Raw genomic sequence first — 16037 nt, 5'->3', positions numbered from 1 at the left:
ATGCCTGCAGCTGACTCAATATGACATCCTGGCTAGCTTTCTGATTCCATATTTATAGTTCTATGTCATTTATTAAGTGTTTAGAGTATCATTTGTATAGATTTATCATATTTTATTTAACCAGTTTCCTCTTGATAGACTAGAATTTTGTACATAGAAAATTATTTTAATGTACATATTATATATTAACCTATTTTTTTAAGTTTGATATACCATGGGTATTCACATGTCAATAAATATTGTTAAGTCATATACTAATAATTTGTTCTTTTCTCATATACCATTCTTATATTTTACAGAAGATTTATCTACCAGTATCTCTGTATCTAATTGTCAGGTCCAGGAGAATGTGGTATGTAATAATTAAGCTAACGTGTAAATTGGGTGATTAAAATAGGGAAAAATAAAATGTGAGATCTTACCAGAGAAATAGGTTCATAGCCCAAAGTGTTGAGCAGTTTGCCTAAAGACAATTATACTTTCTGAGTGAGAACTTACCTAAAGAGTTCTGCTTTATGGAGGAAACTAAGGCATATTTTTTAAATTACAGAAGCAGAATAAACTTTTTCACTTAAAAAGTGACATTAGAATAAATGTCACTAAAACAGTAGACTTGTTAAAGAAAAAGGAGAGATTACTTCTTTCTTGGCCAACAGGGAAGGCTTCCTAAATAAAGTACAATTTGATCTATGTTAAAGGGATAGTAATGAGTTTTTGATAGAAGTACTGAGGATATGAAAATAGGAGAACAACATTTTATGCAAGTATAGGGAAGAAGATGAGCAAATAGAAGCAGAAAATGCAGGACTTTTAAGAAACAGTAAATAGATTAAGTTTGGCTGGTACAATAATAATAATAGGTATGCTAGGATTTTATAATTGGTCAGCAAACTTCTGAACAGGGCTAGATATTAAATATTTTAGGCTTTGTGGACCATATAAAACTACTCAACTTTGCAGTTGTGGCAACAAGGCAGCCATAGGTAATACATAAATAAATGAGAGATCCTGACTACTCTAATAAAATTTGTAGACTCTGAAATTTGAGTATCTCATAATATTCACATTGCAAAATATTATTTGTTTGGTCATAAAATTTAAAGACCATTTTTAGAGGCCATGCAGAAAGAGACAGAAGGCTACATTTGTCCCACTAGCCATAGTTTGCCAACTCTGGACCAGAATGAAGAAAGGTTAGAAAATGAAGCCAGAAAATTGTAATTTCTCTAATTAAAATTTCTTTCTCTAACTTGGGCATCCAGCTGTTACATTTCTCTAATCTACAGTGTTTGAAATTTCTAAGATCACAGTGAAGTCTGGACATCTAATAGTATTATAGGAGATAAGAGGGTTTCAAGGAGATACAATCTATGTGTTTCTTGTCCAGGTGGTAGATAAAAGATGACACCAAGAACATGAAAGGACAAACTGAATGATCTCACAGGAACTTAAGGATATATCCATGCATAGATAAGAAGAAAAAGACCCAGAATTAGTATTTGTTGAAGAACCTTTTCTGGCAGTTATATTTATATTGAATGTCCCTGGTCTAATTTAATTAGAACCCAAATTGGTTAGTTATATGAAAAAATTGATTTAAATTGAGAAGCACATAACAACTTGGCATGTATATATGCACATTCACTGGCCTTAATTGCTGGGCTGAGGCTTTGTCTTTAAGTGTGATCTGCTAAATGAAGTTATACTTTGTCTTTCTTCAGTCACACTTGTAGTGCAATTCTGACACTACACATCCCGTGTTAGTACATGAATATTCTGACAGCAATAAACACTATCAGAAAAAGAGGGAAGAAAGATTGAGGAATGAATTTGAATTAATTTTTCAAAATCAACCTAATCCTAATATACACTTCTGAGTTTTTCTTCCCAATCAAACAGTAGTCTTTAAAAACAACAACCCCCCCCCCAAAAAAAATTTTTTTAGTTGTAGATGGACACAATATCTTTGTTTTATTTATTTATTTTTTTTAAAGTGGTGCTGAGGATCAAACCCAGTGCTTCACGCATGTAAAGTAAGCGCTCAATCACTAAGCTACAACCCCATCCCCGTAGCAGTCTTTTTAAAAGCAAAATAGATAAAATTTTGGGGTTTTTTTTGTTAATATTCTTTTATATACTTAATATTTTATATACTTTAATGCTTAATAAATACCACATTTTTATTCAAAGCATTTTTTCCTCAAGTTTCTTGGGGAATGCTTTATACTTGCGCATTAATATCATACCATAACATTGGAGCTTAACTTTTTCTAGAATATAAAAAGCCTGTGTTTCATGAAATATTTTGTACTTTACAAAAATTAGTTGTCTTTAACATAAAAACAAAATGTATTTAAGTATTTGAGTTAAGAGATATTGGCATTGTTTTCCAGACATAAGTGATGCTTACTTTTTCCTGATAGGACATCAGTACGGTTTACCAGATCTTTGCAGATGAGGTGCTTGGTTCTGGCCAGTTTGGCATTGTTTATGGAGGTAAGCAACTACAGCCTTTTGTGTATTGTAGATCATTTAGGAAAATGATGCAATTTTAAGCCTGCCAACTATTTTGTCATCTCATAGTTTATTAAGTTGCCTTTTCTCAGAGATTTACTTGTATCCTTTTGGCTGTTCTTTTCACTAAAACTGAGTATTTATTCCTTAAATTCCACTGTAAAAGTAACAAAGAATCAGAAAATTAATTTTATAATAGTTTTTATCTCTTGTAGCTCACACATAAAGATGTTTGTGGTGGGGCTGGGGCTCAGAAGTAGAGCACTTGCCTCAAATGTGTGGGGCACTGGGTTCAATCCTCAGCACCATAGAAAAATAAATAAACAAAATGAAGGTATTTTGTCCATCTACAATTAAAAAATATAAATGTTTGTGTGGTGGGGATGTAAAGTTTATGATAGGCTGTTTGAACTTGTCCATTGAAGTATATTCCCTACTAGTTCTGCAACACAGATGTCTTCATTTGTCCAGTATTGACATAAATGTTCTATCAGATCGAAACCTTAAATTTTATTCTGCTCTATGACTTATATTGGTGAAGTCATTTTTACATCACTGTGTTCATCTGTTTAATGGAGCTAATAAAATCTGATCTGCATATTCACAGATTCAATATTTTAATTTTTATATCATTAACTTTATATTTTAATTTTATTTTATATTAAATTTAATATTAATTAAATCTAACATGTGCTCCAAGATACAAAATAACTGTTAAACTTCATTATCCCTTTCAACAACTGTACAGTAGACTGTTAATAGTTGGCCTTTCCGCCTCCAGTCTTATTCTTTATTCATAACACTCTTGGAGTGAATCTTTCAGAAAACTCACTTCTGATAATTAGTACTACTTCATATAGAACCATTTTTTACAGATTCATGGCCATTGTTCTTAGCAAGGCATACAGAGCTGCTTTGATCTCTCCCAGCATTTCTAACTTCTTATTACAATTCCCTCTTTGCTGTCTTCTTCCAGACCTACTGATATGCCTCCATCTCTTGCCTCTGCTCCTTCTCTATCCTTTTATCTCTGTAGTGAAGATTTATTTGTACTTCAAAGCTCAACTGAAAAATCCTTTCTCTTAAGATTTTCTTTTCCCCATCCCTACCTTTCCATAAGATAAGACTGATTATTCCTCATTGATCCTTTTGCTGCATAGTAGACATGTATCTGTTAGAGTATCTGTAACTTTGGGTTTCTGTTAGTCTCTTCTGGTAGGCGAAAAGATGTCTGGTTTTTCTTTGTATCCTAACAAATATCATTGTGTTTGACATACAACAATCACCTAGAAAATACATACATATATAACATCTATGATTTGTAACTTTCAGTTTGTCAGTTTTAAGACTAGTGACATCTCTGGAAAACTTTCTCATTGAGGAGGCAAAGAACTGAGGTACTTTTGACTTCTTACCAAACATGCACAGAATTGTCTATTCTTTTAAAGTGTCATATTTTTATGATTGTGCCCTTCTAATAGCTGTGGGTTACTTTCAGGTACATAGCAAGTCACACACAGATTAAAAGAAATAATATCAGAAATCTGTCATTTTCACTGCTTAATCTGTAGTGTCTAAAGGTAGCTACTGTATAATAGGCACAAGATATCTAGTTAGTTTGAATTAATCAATGAAGGAGTGGCTATTGATTGCATGACTCTACCTTAAAAATCTTATATCTAGATTCTAGTATATAGGGACCTGGAATTTGGGGATATAATATGTAGTTAATCACTGTATAAACCTAAAATAAAATTATTTGTAGTGTTTCCATCTTGATAGTATCTGAACACTAGGTCAGGGCATTCAATTGTCTTTTATTTAACAAGGTAGATTACTTTTCAGCAAACAAGTTTATTCAAATTTTCTTATTTTTTAATAAGAAACTGCTGTTATTAAGGAGAAACACTGTAAAGGAAAAACATAACTTATCAAAATAAAAAATGAGTGAATGCATGTGGAAAAAGAAAATGAACATAGTACATGAGTAAATTTCAGTCAATGGACATAAATTTCAGTCCAGGGACATCTTTCTAGTAAAGCTTTTGTATTGTATGTGAGTTGTCTGTAAATTTGCTGCTTTCTTTTCTTCTTCTTCTTCTTTTTTTTTTTCAATAGGAAAACATAGAAAGACTGGAAGGGATGTGGCTATTAAAGTAATTGATAAGATGAGATTTCCCACAAAGCAGGAAAGTCAACTCCGTAATGAAGTGGCTATTTTACAGGTAATAAACAGCATGTCTTGTGTAGGTTTAATTTTTGATTTACCAGGTTTTTGTTTTTTTTTGAGTCTGAGTTTATTTAGTATGCAGATAAGAATAGGACTTGTTTTTCATTTTGTTCTTATGATCTTCTGGCTTAGAAAAAAGCTGGTGAGATACTGAATTAACTGTTTGAGTCCTTTTTTTAATATTACAGTAATGTGTAAGTTAATAATGCCTGCCAGTATTTTGCTCTGTAGCAGCAGTTTGTTTAGAACACATTTTTGTAAGTAAAATCTTTTAAAATATCTTTATTTTATTTATTTATTTTTATGTGGTGCTGAGGATCAAACCCAGTGCCTCACATGTGCGAGGCAAATGCTCTGCCACTGAGCTACAGCCCCAGCCCACATTTTTTAAAGTAAAAATCTTTAAAAAGAAAGAAAAGAAAAGGTAAAATTTCATTCTTAATTCAACAGTCATCACTCAAGGAACTTCAATTTGCTGCTTCAACCATCACATTTCATTGTGTCATTGTTATGCCCTTCCAGTTCTCACAAATTACATGCTTGATTATTATAGCTATTACTATAAAAATAAAAACTGCTAAACAATACCTTTTAACAGCAGCATGTTTTTTATTTATTTGAAATCCTATTTAATAATTTTATAGTGGTGTAGTCAATTAAGGTATATTAAGAAATATAGCAATGATTTAAGTCCAATTAAATAAGTTACTAAGTGTTTTTCTTTTCATCTAACATTTTTACCTCTTTGGCGTGTCGGGGGGGGGCGTGAAAATGAAAACTGAACTTTAGCTTGATCCTTAGATCATTTTTCTGGGTTTCATGTATAATATTGATGGTATGCAAATGTCTATTAATTAATTGTATATTGTTTGCATATTATTTAAGAAATCATAGCCATTTAATATTTAATGACCTTTTACTTGTGAGTGAAATTCAAGGAAAAAAACTGCCTACTTATGCTTCCTTGAAGAAGGTAAGAAACTTACACACAAAAGATGTTTCATTTGTTACATTGTTGGTCACAGTGGTAACTATTTGCCTCAATATTTTTTTCTCAGAGGAATGCTAATAACGGTGGTCAAGTGCCCCTGAGTTCAATCCCAGTACCACCCCGCCCTAAAAAAAAAGCTTGTGGTCCAGTCCGTAACCACCTAATGTTACATTAAACCTACCTCCTCCCTTGCAGAGCTACCTTTAAATATAATATTAATAGCATTTAGATTCTGTTAGAGATATATTTGGATATTCAATTTTGGAATCTTGAGAGCTTGTTTGGAGGTTCTGACAGGGGAGTGCAGCTACTTGTAAACCCTTGGCCGAAGAATAGTCCTTCTTTAGCAGTTTCAGCAGTGATGCACATGGAGTAATGAGGGAGGAAGGGGAAGACTGCATGGCCAGCCAGTCAAATCAAACCTGGCTATCAGTGCTGTGACAAGTCACAGCCAAATTGTCCTAACCATACACACACACACATATTACATATATATATATATAAAATCTGGATGCGGCGGGGGTTGAGGGTACCCGGGATCAAACCCAGGTTCTTGTACATGCTGGGAAGGTACTGTACCACTCCATTCTACCACATCCCCAGGCCTAATTTTAGAATCTTTCATCCAACTAAAATGCAAAAATGTTTTAAATTAAGAATATATGCCTAAGGATTGATTTCTCCTTGACACTTTGATCACAAATACAGCTCTGGACTAAACACTAAAGTACTTTTCCCCATGTTCAGCTATAGATCATAACTAAATTTAGGAACTTTCAGTTAATGCACAGTGTGAAAAACAATTATATCCTTCTGGTTATTTTCATCAATATTGCCAAACTGAGACTAAAATTAAGTAATTGCAGTATATCTTCAAATATACTCTTTCATACTAATTTAATACATCACTGCCTTTGTTGCAGATTCTTTACATAAAAAATGTACATTTTATATTTAGTAAATGACTTATTTTGTAATGTAAATTTACTTTTTCTCAGCATAACCGAATAGGAAGAAGGCAGGTTCAGAATTTGAATCTAAACCTGTCTTCAAATCACATATGCTTTCTTTTTTATTTATTGGACCTACTGTATATGTGTGTGTACATATGTAAAACAGTGACTTAAAACAATCCTCTGCAGTATGTAAACTCAATAAATATAGCACAAAGTTGAATTTAGCCTATTTTGTATATGAAATACACAAAATATAATTTTGTTAGTACAATATAAATGAATGCAGTAAATATTTTAAAAGAAAACCTATTCAAATCATCCCTCATTTACTGAAATTGGTTCCACAAAATTGAGGTAGACTTTCACATAGATTGAAAGGAATCCTCTATCCTGTACCCTTACACACAACACTTTGGCTCTTTCCCTTCCTGCTATATCATCTTTACTTTTCCATTTTTTCCCTGTGTTTCTATATGTAGCCTTCAACAAACAAACCATTCCTGTGGTTTATTCTGGTATTATCTTCTCCTACGCATCAGTGACATCCATAGCTTTCCTTTCCCATGCCCACGTGTACATATTATTTGAGATCATAACTTTGGCCTTTTCAGTAGAAGGATAACAATCAATTTAGAAGTGATCTTACAGCATACGCAGCAACATAAGCTTCTCTGATAAGCACTTGTTGGTAGGCTCTGTATTCCTCTCAGTATATTAGAAATAAGCATGTACTATTTTTGGATACCTGGGATTGTTAATTAAACAGAACCAAATCCCTTGAAAATGGCTCCACTGTAGCTAACACACTCAACCAACTTAATCTCTTTTCCAAATGATGATCACATTCACTTTCTTGCTGTCTCTCAGACATCCTCCTGTTTTAAGGGCTTTGCATTAGCTATTCTCTTTGCTGAGAATGCTTTCCCCCTTAGATATCTGCATGACAAATTCCCTTGTCTCCCTCACAGTTTTGCCCAAATATCATTTCTTTAATGAAGCCTTCACATTCTATTAGCACTAAACCCACCCTCCAACCCTATACTCTTATTTTAGTCAGCTTTTTCGTCACAGTGACCAAAAGACCTGAGAGGAACAATTCGAGGAGGAAAAGTTTATTTGAGGTCACAGTTTCAGAGGTCTTAGTCCATAGATGACCAATTCCATTGCTGTAGGCCCAAGATAGAAAGAACATCATGACTGACAGACATGGTAAAGGAAATCAGCTCAGGACATGGCCACCAGGAAGCAGAGAAAGAGCTCCACTCACCAGAGAAAATATATAAACCCCAAAGGCACACCCTCCAGTGACCTGCTTCCTCCAACCACACCCTACCTACCTTGGTTAAGGTTTTCACCAATCATTTCACCTCTGAACTTTTGTCTTGTCTCACACATGAGCTTTTGGAGAACACCCCATATCTAAACCAGAAGTGCTTTTCTCCAAAGCACTTAACCACTTCCATTGTAAGTAATTTACTACTATTTCCTACTATATGTCTTACCTCACTGGAATCAACTAACTCTATGAGACAGGGCTTCTTTTTCAGTGTTATTAATGGATCCAGATTACCTGCATAGTTCAAGGAAAATGACAAATACTCATTTACTATTCATTGAATAGATATATTTAGGTAGGACATTATCTACATTGTATTGTTAAATGAAAAAAAGTGTAGAATTATTACATTTGTGTGACTTTTTAAAGGAATGTATTATACACAAGTCAGCATGGCCACATCTGGGGGGATCATTGTGGGGAAGCAAAGATATAGGGGAGTATTTTTGTTTCCCAGATATGTGGGTAATGCAAGATGTTTTTGCTATTTGCTATTGCCTGAAGAGGATGGTAGAATAGTGGATATCGTAACATTCTGTAGCTACCTATGTAAATGGGAAAACATTAGAAATTTTTGAACATTAAGGTATGAATTCAGTACCTTCCTCCTATTTTCTTGAAAATTACTCCAGAGCTACAAAAATGATTAACAGAAGTGTTTACTGTAACAAAAATAGAAAAGTTCAGACTTCTAGAATATATAGAATATTTTCCAAAAACAGTGGATGAAGCAGGACTACATGCAAGAGGAGGGGCCACAGTGAGAGCTGTTTGTGTTGCTTTTCTCTGAGATCCCATCTGTGGTACCATCTCTAGTTCCCTTCCCCAAACAAAAGAAAGCCAAGGGGTCATGATTTGACAAAATTTAATTCAAGGGAAAACATGAAATGAAGAAAGGGCCCTTAAAAATGGAAGAGTAAAAATCACACTATAACAAATAACACCATCATATTTATGAAGGAAAGCAAGAAAAGACACAAGGAGAGACAGCCAAGCCCGTTTTAGTAGTACATCACAGATGGAGCAGACAAAAATAAGATACAAAGCCTAAACAGAGTAAGGAAGATCTACCTGCTTTATCCTGAATTCTGTACCCTAAAATGAAATAAAAGAAAAAACCCTCATCAATTCAAAATCAGTATAAGTCCTTGATCTTAATACAGTAAAAACAGACATAAATTATAGAATCAGAAAACCAAAAGCTCCCACGATGAAAACTTCTTAATTCTCAATTCTTAGAACAAATTTCAGAATACTTAGAAAATGATGATAAATACTGTATATATTAGAGTCTTTGGACTGTCATTCAAAGAAGCTTTATAATCTCAAATATTAAAGCAAGAAAGAAATGAAACTAATCCAACTCAAAATTAATGAACAGTAAATCTTGAGGAAAGCAGAAGTGTTAACAAAGATAAAATGAAATCAGTAAGTGAAGAAAAAAATACAATAAATTCAGAAACCAGTTCTCTGGATAGGAGGTGAGGGGAGGTGTGCAAAAGTAATAAAAGTTGTGAACTTAAGAAAAAATAAATATAGAAAGATGACTACATATACAGAAAAAAATGGAAGGAGTAGTACATCCACTCTTCTGTGCACAACTTGGAAAATCAGAATTTATGATCATGTCTAATCATTGTACTTTTTACATTGTTTACAGACATTTTAAATGTGATTTCATACAGTTAATTGCAGCATGTTAGTTATTTCTGTAATAAAACTACTTCTCTAAAGTTGGTTGTTTTAATATCCTGTAACTGCTCCAGAATTTGCATCATCCTGGGATTGTAAACCTGGAATGTATGTTTGAAACACCAGAACGAGTCTTTGTGGTAATGGAAAAGTTGCATGGAGATATGTTGGAAATGATTCTATCCAGTGAGAAAAGTCGCCTTCCAGAACGAATTACAAAATTCATGGTCACACAGGTATTTTAGCTCTTTTTTGAAACTAAATAATTGAAAACTAAGAGAATTAAAGAGCAGTATTTTGAAATATTGGGAAGTTGTAGGAATTGTTAACCTTAAGAAAGAAAATCACACTTTCAGCTAAATCTTAAACTATACTGAAGTTTTCAGAGGACTGCAGCATTCAAGGAGTCACATTGTGGTTTAACTAATTTTCCAGGCATTGAAAAAAACCTCTTCTTTATTAACAGATACTTGTTGCTTTGAGGAATCTACATTTTAAGAATATTGTACACTGTGATTTAAAGCCAGAAAATGTGCTGCTTGCATCAGCAGAGCCCTTTCCTCAGGTGAGATATTCTTTTGAAGCATCATTTTAAGTGTCTGACACTTAAAAGTACCCACATAATAAAAGTCAATGTACTAAGTGCTGTGGATTCAAGGTGTATACCATCTTACAGAAACATTTTAGTCTATAACTGCCAGGATTAATAACTAAATAAATTTAATTCTTTTATTAATTGTGTTATGTTCATTAAGAGTTTTTTGACTTAATGGATCCCAAGGAATGACTTTTTACAAATAAATTCTTGGCAATTCACCTATCCCTGTGGGCTGGGAGAAGAGAGTATTAACCTTGGTGGTGCTTGGTACTCAGGATGAATTCTCCATAAATTAAAAATAGCTGAGAGCTGGTACCTAAAATGGGAAGATTTTGGTTGAGACAAGCAGCCAACCTCTTTTTTTTTTTTTAGCATATTTTAAGCATTTTCACCAAAACTAACATAAGAATTTAATTTCTCATAACCATTGATGCTCACACTCACATAATAATATCATCTGTGTGTGTGTTCTGGCTATGCGTGATATACTCTGATTTTTTTTTTTTCAATAAAGTTGAGGTGGTTGGTTTTTTTTTAATGTTGATCTTGATCAACTAAGTTTATCTCACAACCTACTTAATAAATCAGAATTCAAATTTTACAATTGTACTGAGAAACCCGTTAGTTTAGTACCTATGACGGTTTTTCATGATTGCCATTGATGATTGCTCCAATCAACTAGAATATCTATTGCCAAAAACTATCATTTATGTACATCTGAAATGTCGTCATATGGCTAGAACAAGGACAACACATAGCTATCTTACTTTATAAATTCAACTTAAATTGTCTTTCAAAGGAAAATATGTATTTTAAAAAATCATTCTACTCTTTCACTTTTAAAGCAGGAAACTAGAGAAAATTATTGTCTCTGTCTATCTTTTTCACTGGTTTGCTGATTTGTTGAGGATTAAATGTTGACTTACAGTGTTACTGAAATAAACTTTTTAACATAAAAAAATAAAGTAGTAAGCATTTCTTTTATAAAGCTTATGTTGTTAAAGTGATTGATTCCCTATCATTGTGAGGTTAAAGAGTTCCCTAGTAGTTGGTGGAATGTTTTAAATAAATAAACTGCTTCCATATATTATTTCATTTAATCTTCAAAATAGTATAGGCAAAGGATGTACACTTGTGAAGCTAAAGGCTAAAACTCCCAACTTTCTGATCTCTACTTTTGTGATCCACAGTGTTCCTATTAGGAGCAACAGGGAATTTTTTTTTTTCCTCACATGCTAGCCATGGCCACACTTTATTCAGTTGCCTAACTGCCAAGTCATTTTTACTTTATCTAAATGTTATCTAAAATTTGGCATTTAACCAAGAGAGAGTTCACATTTCTTTGGGATTTGTACTACTCTTCAAATACAATGACAGCAAATATCATTCATAAAAGCATACATCAGTGTCCATAACCTAGAAATAACAAACAGCATTTGAATATACCTTAACCTCTTTGTTCTCCTGCTACTGTACCACTGTTTTCTAGACACCAAATCCCTTTTCTCTCAATTTATCTTAATGCTTTTTCTGAATCATATTTTGAGTCAAGAGCACTTCCAGTGGAAATTACTTGGCATTTGCCCGTTCAGCATAGATGCAGTCATTAATCACCAAAATCTACAAAAAGTTGGGTAGCAAGATAAACATTTATGTATGTATGTATTTATTTATTTTTAAATACTTTTATTTTATTTATTTGTATATGGTGCTGCTGAGGATTGAACCCAGTGCCTCACACATGCTAGGAAAGTGCTCTGCCACTGAGCTACAGTTCCAGCCTGCAAGATAAGCATTTAAAGCTCTGCCCATTTCACCATACTTCCATAACTCTTTTCCTGAGAGAACATAGTAGTGACTATGGCTGCCTTCATGTACAACTTTTTTTCAAATATAAACATCTAACTAGCAATAATTTGTTCTATGGTAATATAAAACACTGCTACACTTATTCCTTGGAGAAATCTCAAAATTACATCTTTTACTATTCACATTAACAGTTATTTATAAATGTTTAATACTTCTCAGTTTTATTTACTGCCAATATACAGTATCTTTAGGAAGAGAGATTCTACATCAAGCAGAATAAAGGATGTTTTCTAAATATTGTAATTTATTTGTGGGAATTTGTCAAATCTCACCCCTTTTTTGTTTGTGTTTGTGTTTTTGAGACAGGGTCTCACTAAGCTGTCCAAGCTAGCAACTTTCATGCCTCTGCCTCCTAAGTAGCTGGGATTGTAGGTGTGTGCCATGGTCAGCAGACATTTATTAAATATATATGTGACCAGACATTGAGAAGTCACTGAGGATTCAGAAATGAAAGAGTTCCTGCTCATAGATAACAGAAAAGTTATCTCCTTATGAGACAAATGCAGTACCCTCCACTTTGTAAAAAAATTAAAGCCCTGTAGCATCAGTCTGGTAATTAGCAGGGTGGAAGCTAAGATACAAAACTTTTTTGAAATAAACACTAGGGGAGCTCTTCATACTATGTTAGTATCACAGAGCTATAAATATATGTGTCTTCTGGGAAAATGATATTTCAGTTTCCCTATCTACAGTTGTTTGGTATTCATAATCAATACAGTTGGTAAGTACATTTTCATATTTAGGGAGAGGCATTTATATAGAGATCAATACAACGTTAACATCATTCTTCCATAATTTCTAGGTGAAGTTGTGTGACTTTGGATTTGCACGCATTATTGGTGAGAAGTCATTTCGGAGATCTGTAGTAGGAACTCCAGCATACTTAGCCCCTGAGGTTCTCAGAAGCAAAGGTTACAACCGTTCTCTAGATATGTGGTCAGTGGGAGTCATTGTCTATGTGAGCCTCAGTGGTACATTTCCATTCAATGAGGATGAAGATATAAATGACCAGATCCAAAATGCTGCATTTATGTATCCACCAAATCCATGGAGAGAAATTTCTGGTGAAGGTAAGAAAAGTTAAGTTTTGACTCTCTGCCCTGTAGTCTAAAATTTTTTGTGACTGCAAATCAGCCTGTCTCTTCGGACTTCCCTGTTATCAAATTTTGAGCACTCTCCTTCCTTTTACACTGTCTTTTCTATCCCTATTTTCCTTATAATTCCCAGGAAAAGCAATAATGCAGGCCCCAAATGCCTCATTCTGAAACATCTAAAATATCTTCTTAACTGTCCTACCCATTAGACTCTCTTTTATGGTTCTTCCCAGTCACTACTGCTAAGTCCGTCTTCAGGAAACACTACTTTCATCTTATTCTACTCCCAACCAGTTCCCTTTGGTTTTGAAGTTGACTCATTCTCCAAATAATGAATTATGTATGCCAAGATCTCACCATATACACCAAAACACCCTGAATCTATTTGTTAAAACCTATTGAGTATGAACTTTTGGGAACAAGTTCTAACCTCATCTGTAGAGGCAAGGCAGTAGCTTTGGCTATTTTCCCAGACAAAACCAAGAAATAGAGAGCAACATGGCATCCTTTGAAGTGGCAGAGAAGATTAGCCTATAATTGGAGTGTTTCATGCATCTTGAAATACTAGTTAATATTTCACACTTATGTGCTAAGCATTGTTCTAAGCTTTTAAATGTGTTAAATTGATTTCATCTTCTCAATAGTTTTATTTTACAGATGAGGAAACCAAGGTACTGTAGGGCATAGTAATTGACCCAATATCACACTGCTAATCAGTGTAAAATGGAACATATTCATCCAGGCAGTCTGGCTTCAGAGTGCATACATTCAATGTATATGCTGTACTGTCTTCTTAATAAAATGAAAATTAGGTGCACTTAATTTAGTTATGGATCATTTTAATTGTTCAAGTCTATGTTCTTAAGCAAAAATTCTAATGCTTTCTTTTTTAAAATTAATTTTTAATTTGTTTTAATTAGTTATGTATGACAGTAGAATGCACTTACATACTTTGATATATCATAGATGGGATATAATTTCTTTTTTTTGCATTACAATTCTTAATACACATATATACCACAATTTTTGTATTTGTTTATATAAAAAGTATGTTGACAACCAATTCAAGTCTTCATACATGTACTTTGTATAAAGATGTCCATCACATTTCACCATCCTTGCTAATCCCCTGCCCCTTCCCTTTCCCTCCTACCCTTCTTCACTATCTAGAATTCATCTATTCCGCCCATGCTCTCCTGCCCTACCCCACCTCTTTATATCAGAGAAAACATTTGGCATTTGTTTTTTTGGGATTGGCTGATTTCACTTAGCATTATCTTCTCTAGTGCCATCCATTTACCTGCAAATGCCATGGTTTTCTTCTTTTTTAATGCTGAGTAAAATTCCATTGTGTATATATGCCACATTTTTTTTATCCATTCTTCCACTGAAGGACATCTAGGTTGGCTCCTAAGTTTAGCTATTGTGAATTGTGCTGCTATAAACATTGATGTGGCTGTGTCCCTGTTTTTAAGTCCTTCGGGTGTAGTCCGAGGAGCCATATCCAGTTTTCCAAGGAATCTCCATACTGCCAGATTGGCTGCACCAATTTGCAGTCCCACCAGCAATGTATGAGTGTGCCTTTTTCTGCCACATCCTCACCAACACTAATTGTTGTTTGTCTTCATAATAACTGCCATTCTGACTGGAGTGAGATGATATCTTAGAGTGGTTTTGATTTGCATTTCTCTGATTGCTAGAGATGATGAGCATTTTTTTCATGTTCATTGATTGATTATACATCCTCTTCTGAGAAGTGTCTATTCAGGTCCTTAGCCCATTTGTTGATTGGGTTATTTGTTTTTTCGGTGTTTAGCTTTTTGAGTTCTTTATATACCCTAGAAATTAGTGCTCTACCTGATGTGTGAGGGGTAAAAATTTGCTGTAGGCTCTATGTTCACCTCACAGATTGTTTCTTTTGCTGAAAAGAAACTTTTTTTTTATTTCATCCCATTTATTGATTCTTGGTTTTCAATGCTGTATTTCTATAGATTAGATTAAACTGCCCTCCTGAAAGAATCATAGGATTGGGGTATTTTACACACTGAGATTTGTTTATCTAATTTTGTCTTTTCTCTTAGCAATTGATTTGATAAACAACCTGCTTCAAGTGAAAATGAGAAAACGCTACAGTGTTGACAAATCTCTTAGTCATCCCTGGCTACAGGTAAAAAATATATATATATATCTTTAGCAATCCTCATTTGAATGGTTTACTGTGAGTTCTGTGACACAAGACAAGACCAACAGATTCTGCATTTTCTTAGAATAATTTAAGTGCTTTTTTATGATGAATTTGTATCGTAATTGATCCTCTGGAAGTTGTTCATGTATTCATCCAAATTGGTATTGACAGGCTGAGCACACTGCAGCATGCCTATAATCTCAGCAACTAGGGAGACTGAGGCAAGAACATCACTAATTTGAGATCAGCTTCAGCAACTTAGAGAGGCCCCAAACAACTTAGCGAGATGCTGTCTCAAAGAGGGCTGGTGATGTAGCTCAGTGGTAAAGCATCACTGGGTTCTATCCCTGGTACCATTAGGCAATTAAACTCCCATGTACTAAAAGCAACCACAGCCTTTTATAAGACATAATGCATTCATTTCACTTTTTTTGTAAGACTAACATTACATACTATTTTGTCAGGTGTGTTTATTTTAAATGTTCACTAAAAGGCTCATTTTGCCTTGAAGAGACAAAAAAAATAAAGCTCTTTAAAATATATTTGGATTGCCAGGCGTGGTAGTGCACACC

At 33.8% G+C, this 16037-nt stretch overlaps 1 protein-coding gene across 1 annotated transcript in view; it reads left to right on the top strand.

Annotated features, from left to right (window-relative positions):
* The window catches only part of Prkd3 (protein kinase D3), a 71103-nt gene that overhangs the window by 51483 nt on the left and 3583 nt on the right, over window positions 1-16037 (top strand). Inside the window, exons 12-18 of the mRNA XM_076833970.2 lie at window positions 300-352; window positions 2424-2496; window positions 4633-4739; window positions 9794-9955; window positions 10186-10284; window positions 12989-13256; window positions 15362-15447. Coding sequence (XP_076690085.1) covers window positions 300-352; window positions 2424-2496; window positions 4633-4739; window positions 9794-9955; window positions 10186-10284; window positions 12989-13256; window positions 15362-15447 — 848 coding nt within the window. The remainder of the gene's footprint in view (window positions 1-299; window positions 353-2423; window positions 2497-4632; window positions 4740-9793; window positions 9956-10185; window positions 10285-12988; window positions 13257-15361; window positions 15448-16037) is intronic.

The sequence above is a fragment of the Callospermophilus lateralis genome, chromosome 14 (assembly GCF_048772815.1).
Source record: "Callospermophilus lateralis isolate mCalLat2 chromosome 14, mCalLat2.hap1, whole genome shotgun sequence".
Taxonomy (NCBI): domain Eukaryota; kingdom Metazoa; phylum Chordata; class Mammalia; order Rodentia; family Sciuridae; genus Callospermophilus; species Callospermophilus lateralis.
This window is presented reverse-complemented; position numbering and strand designations above follow the sequence as displayed.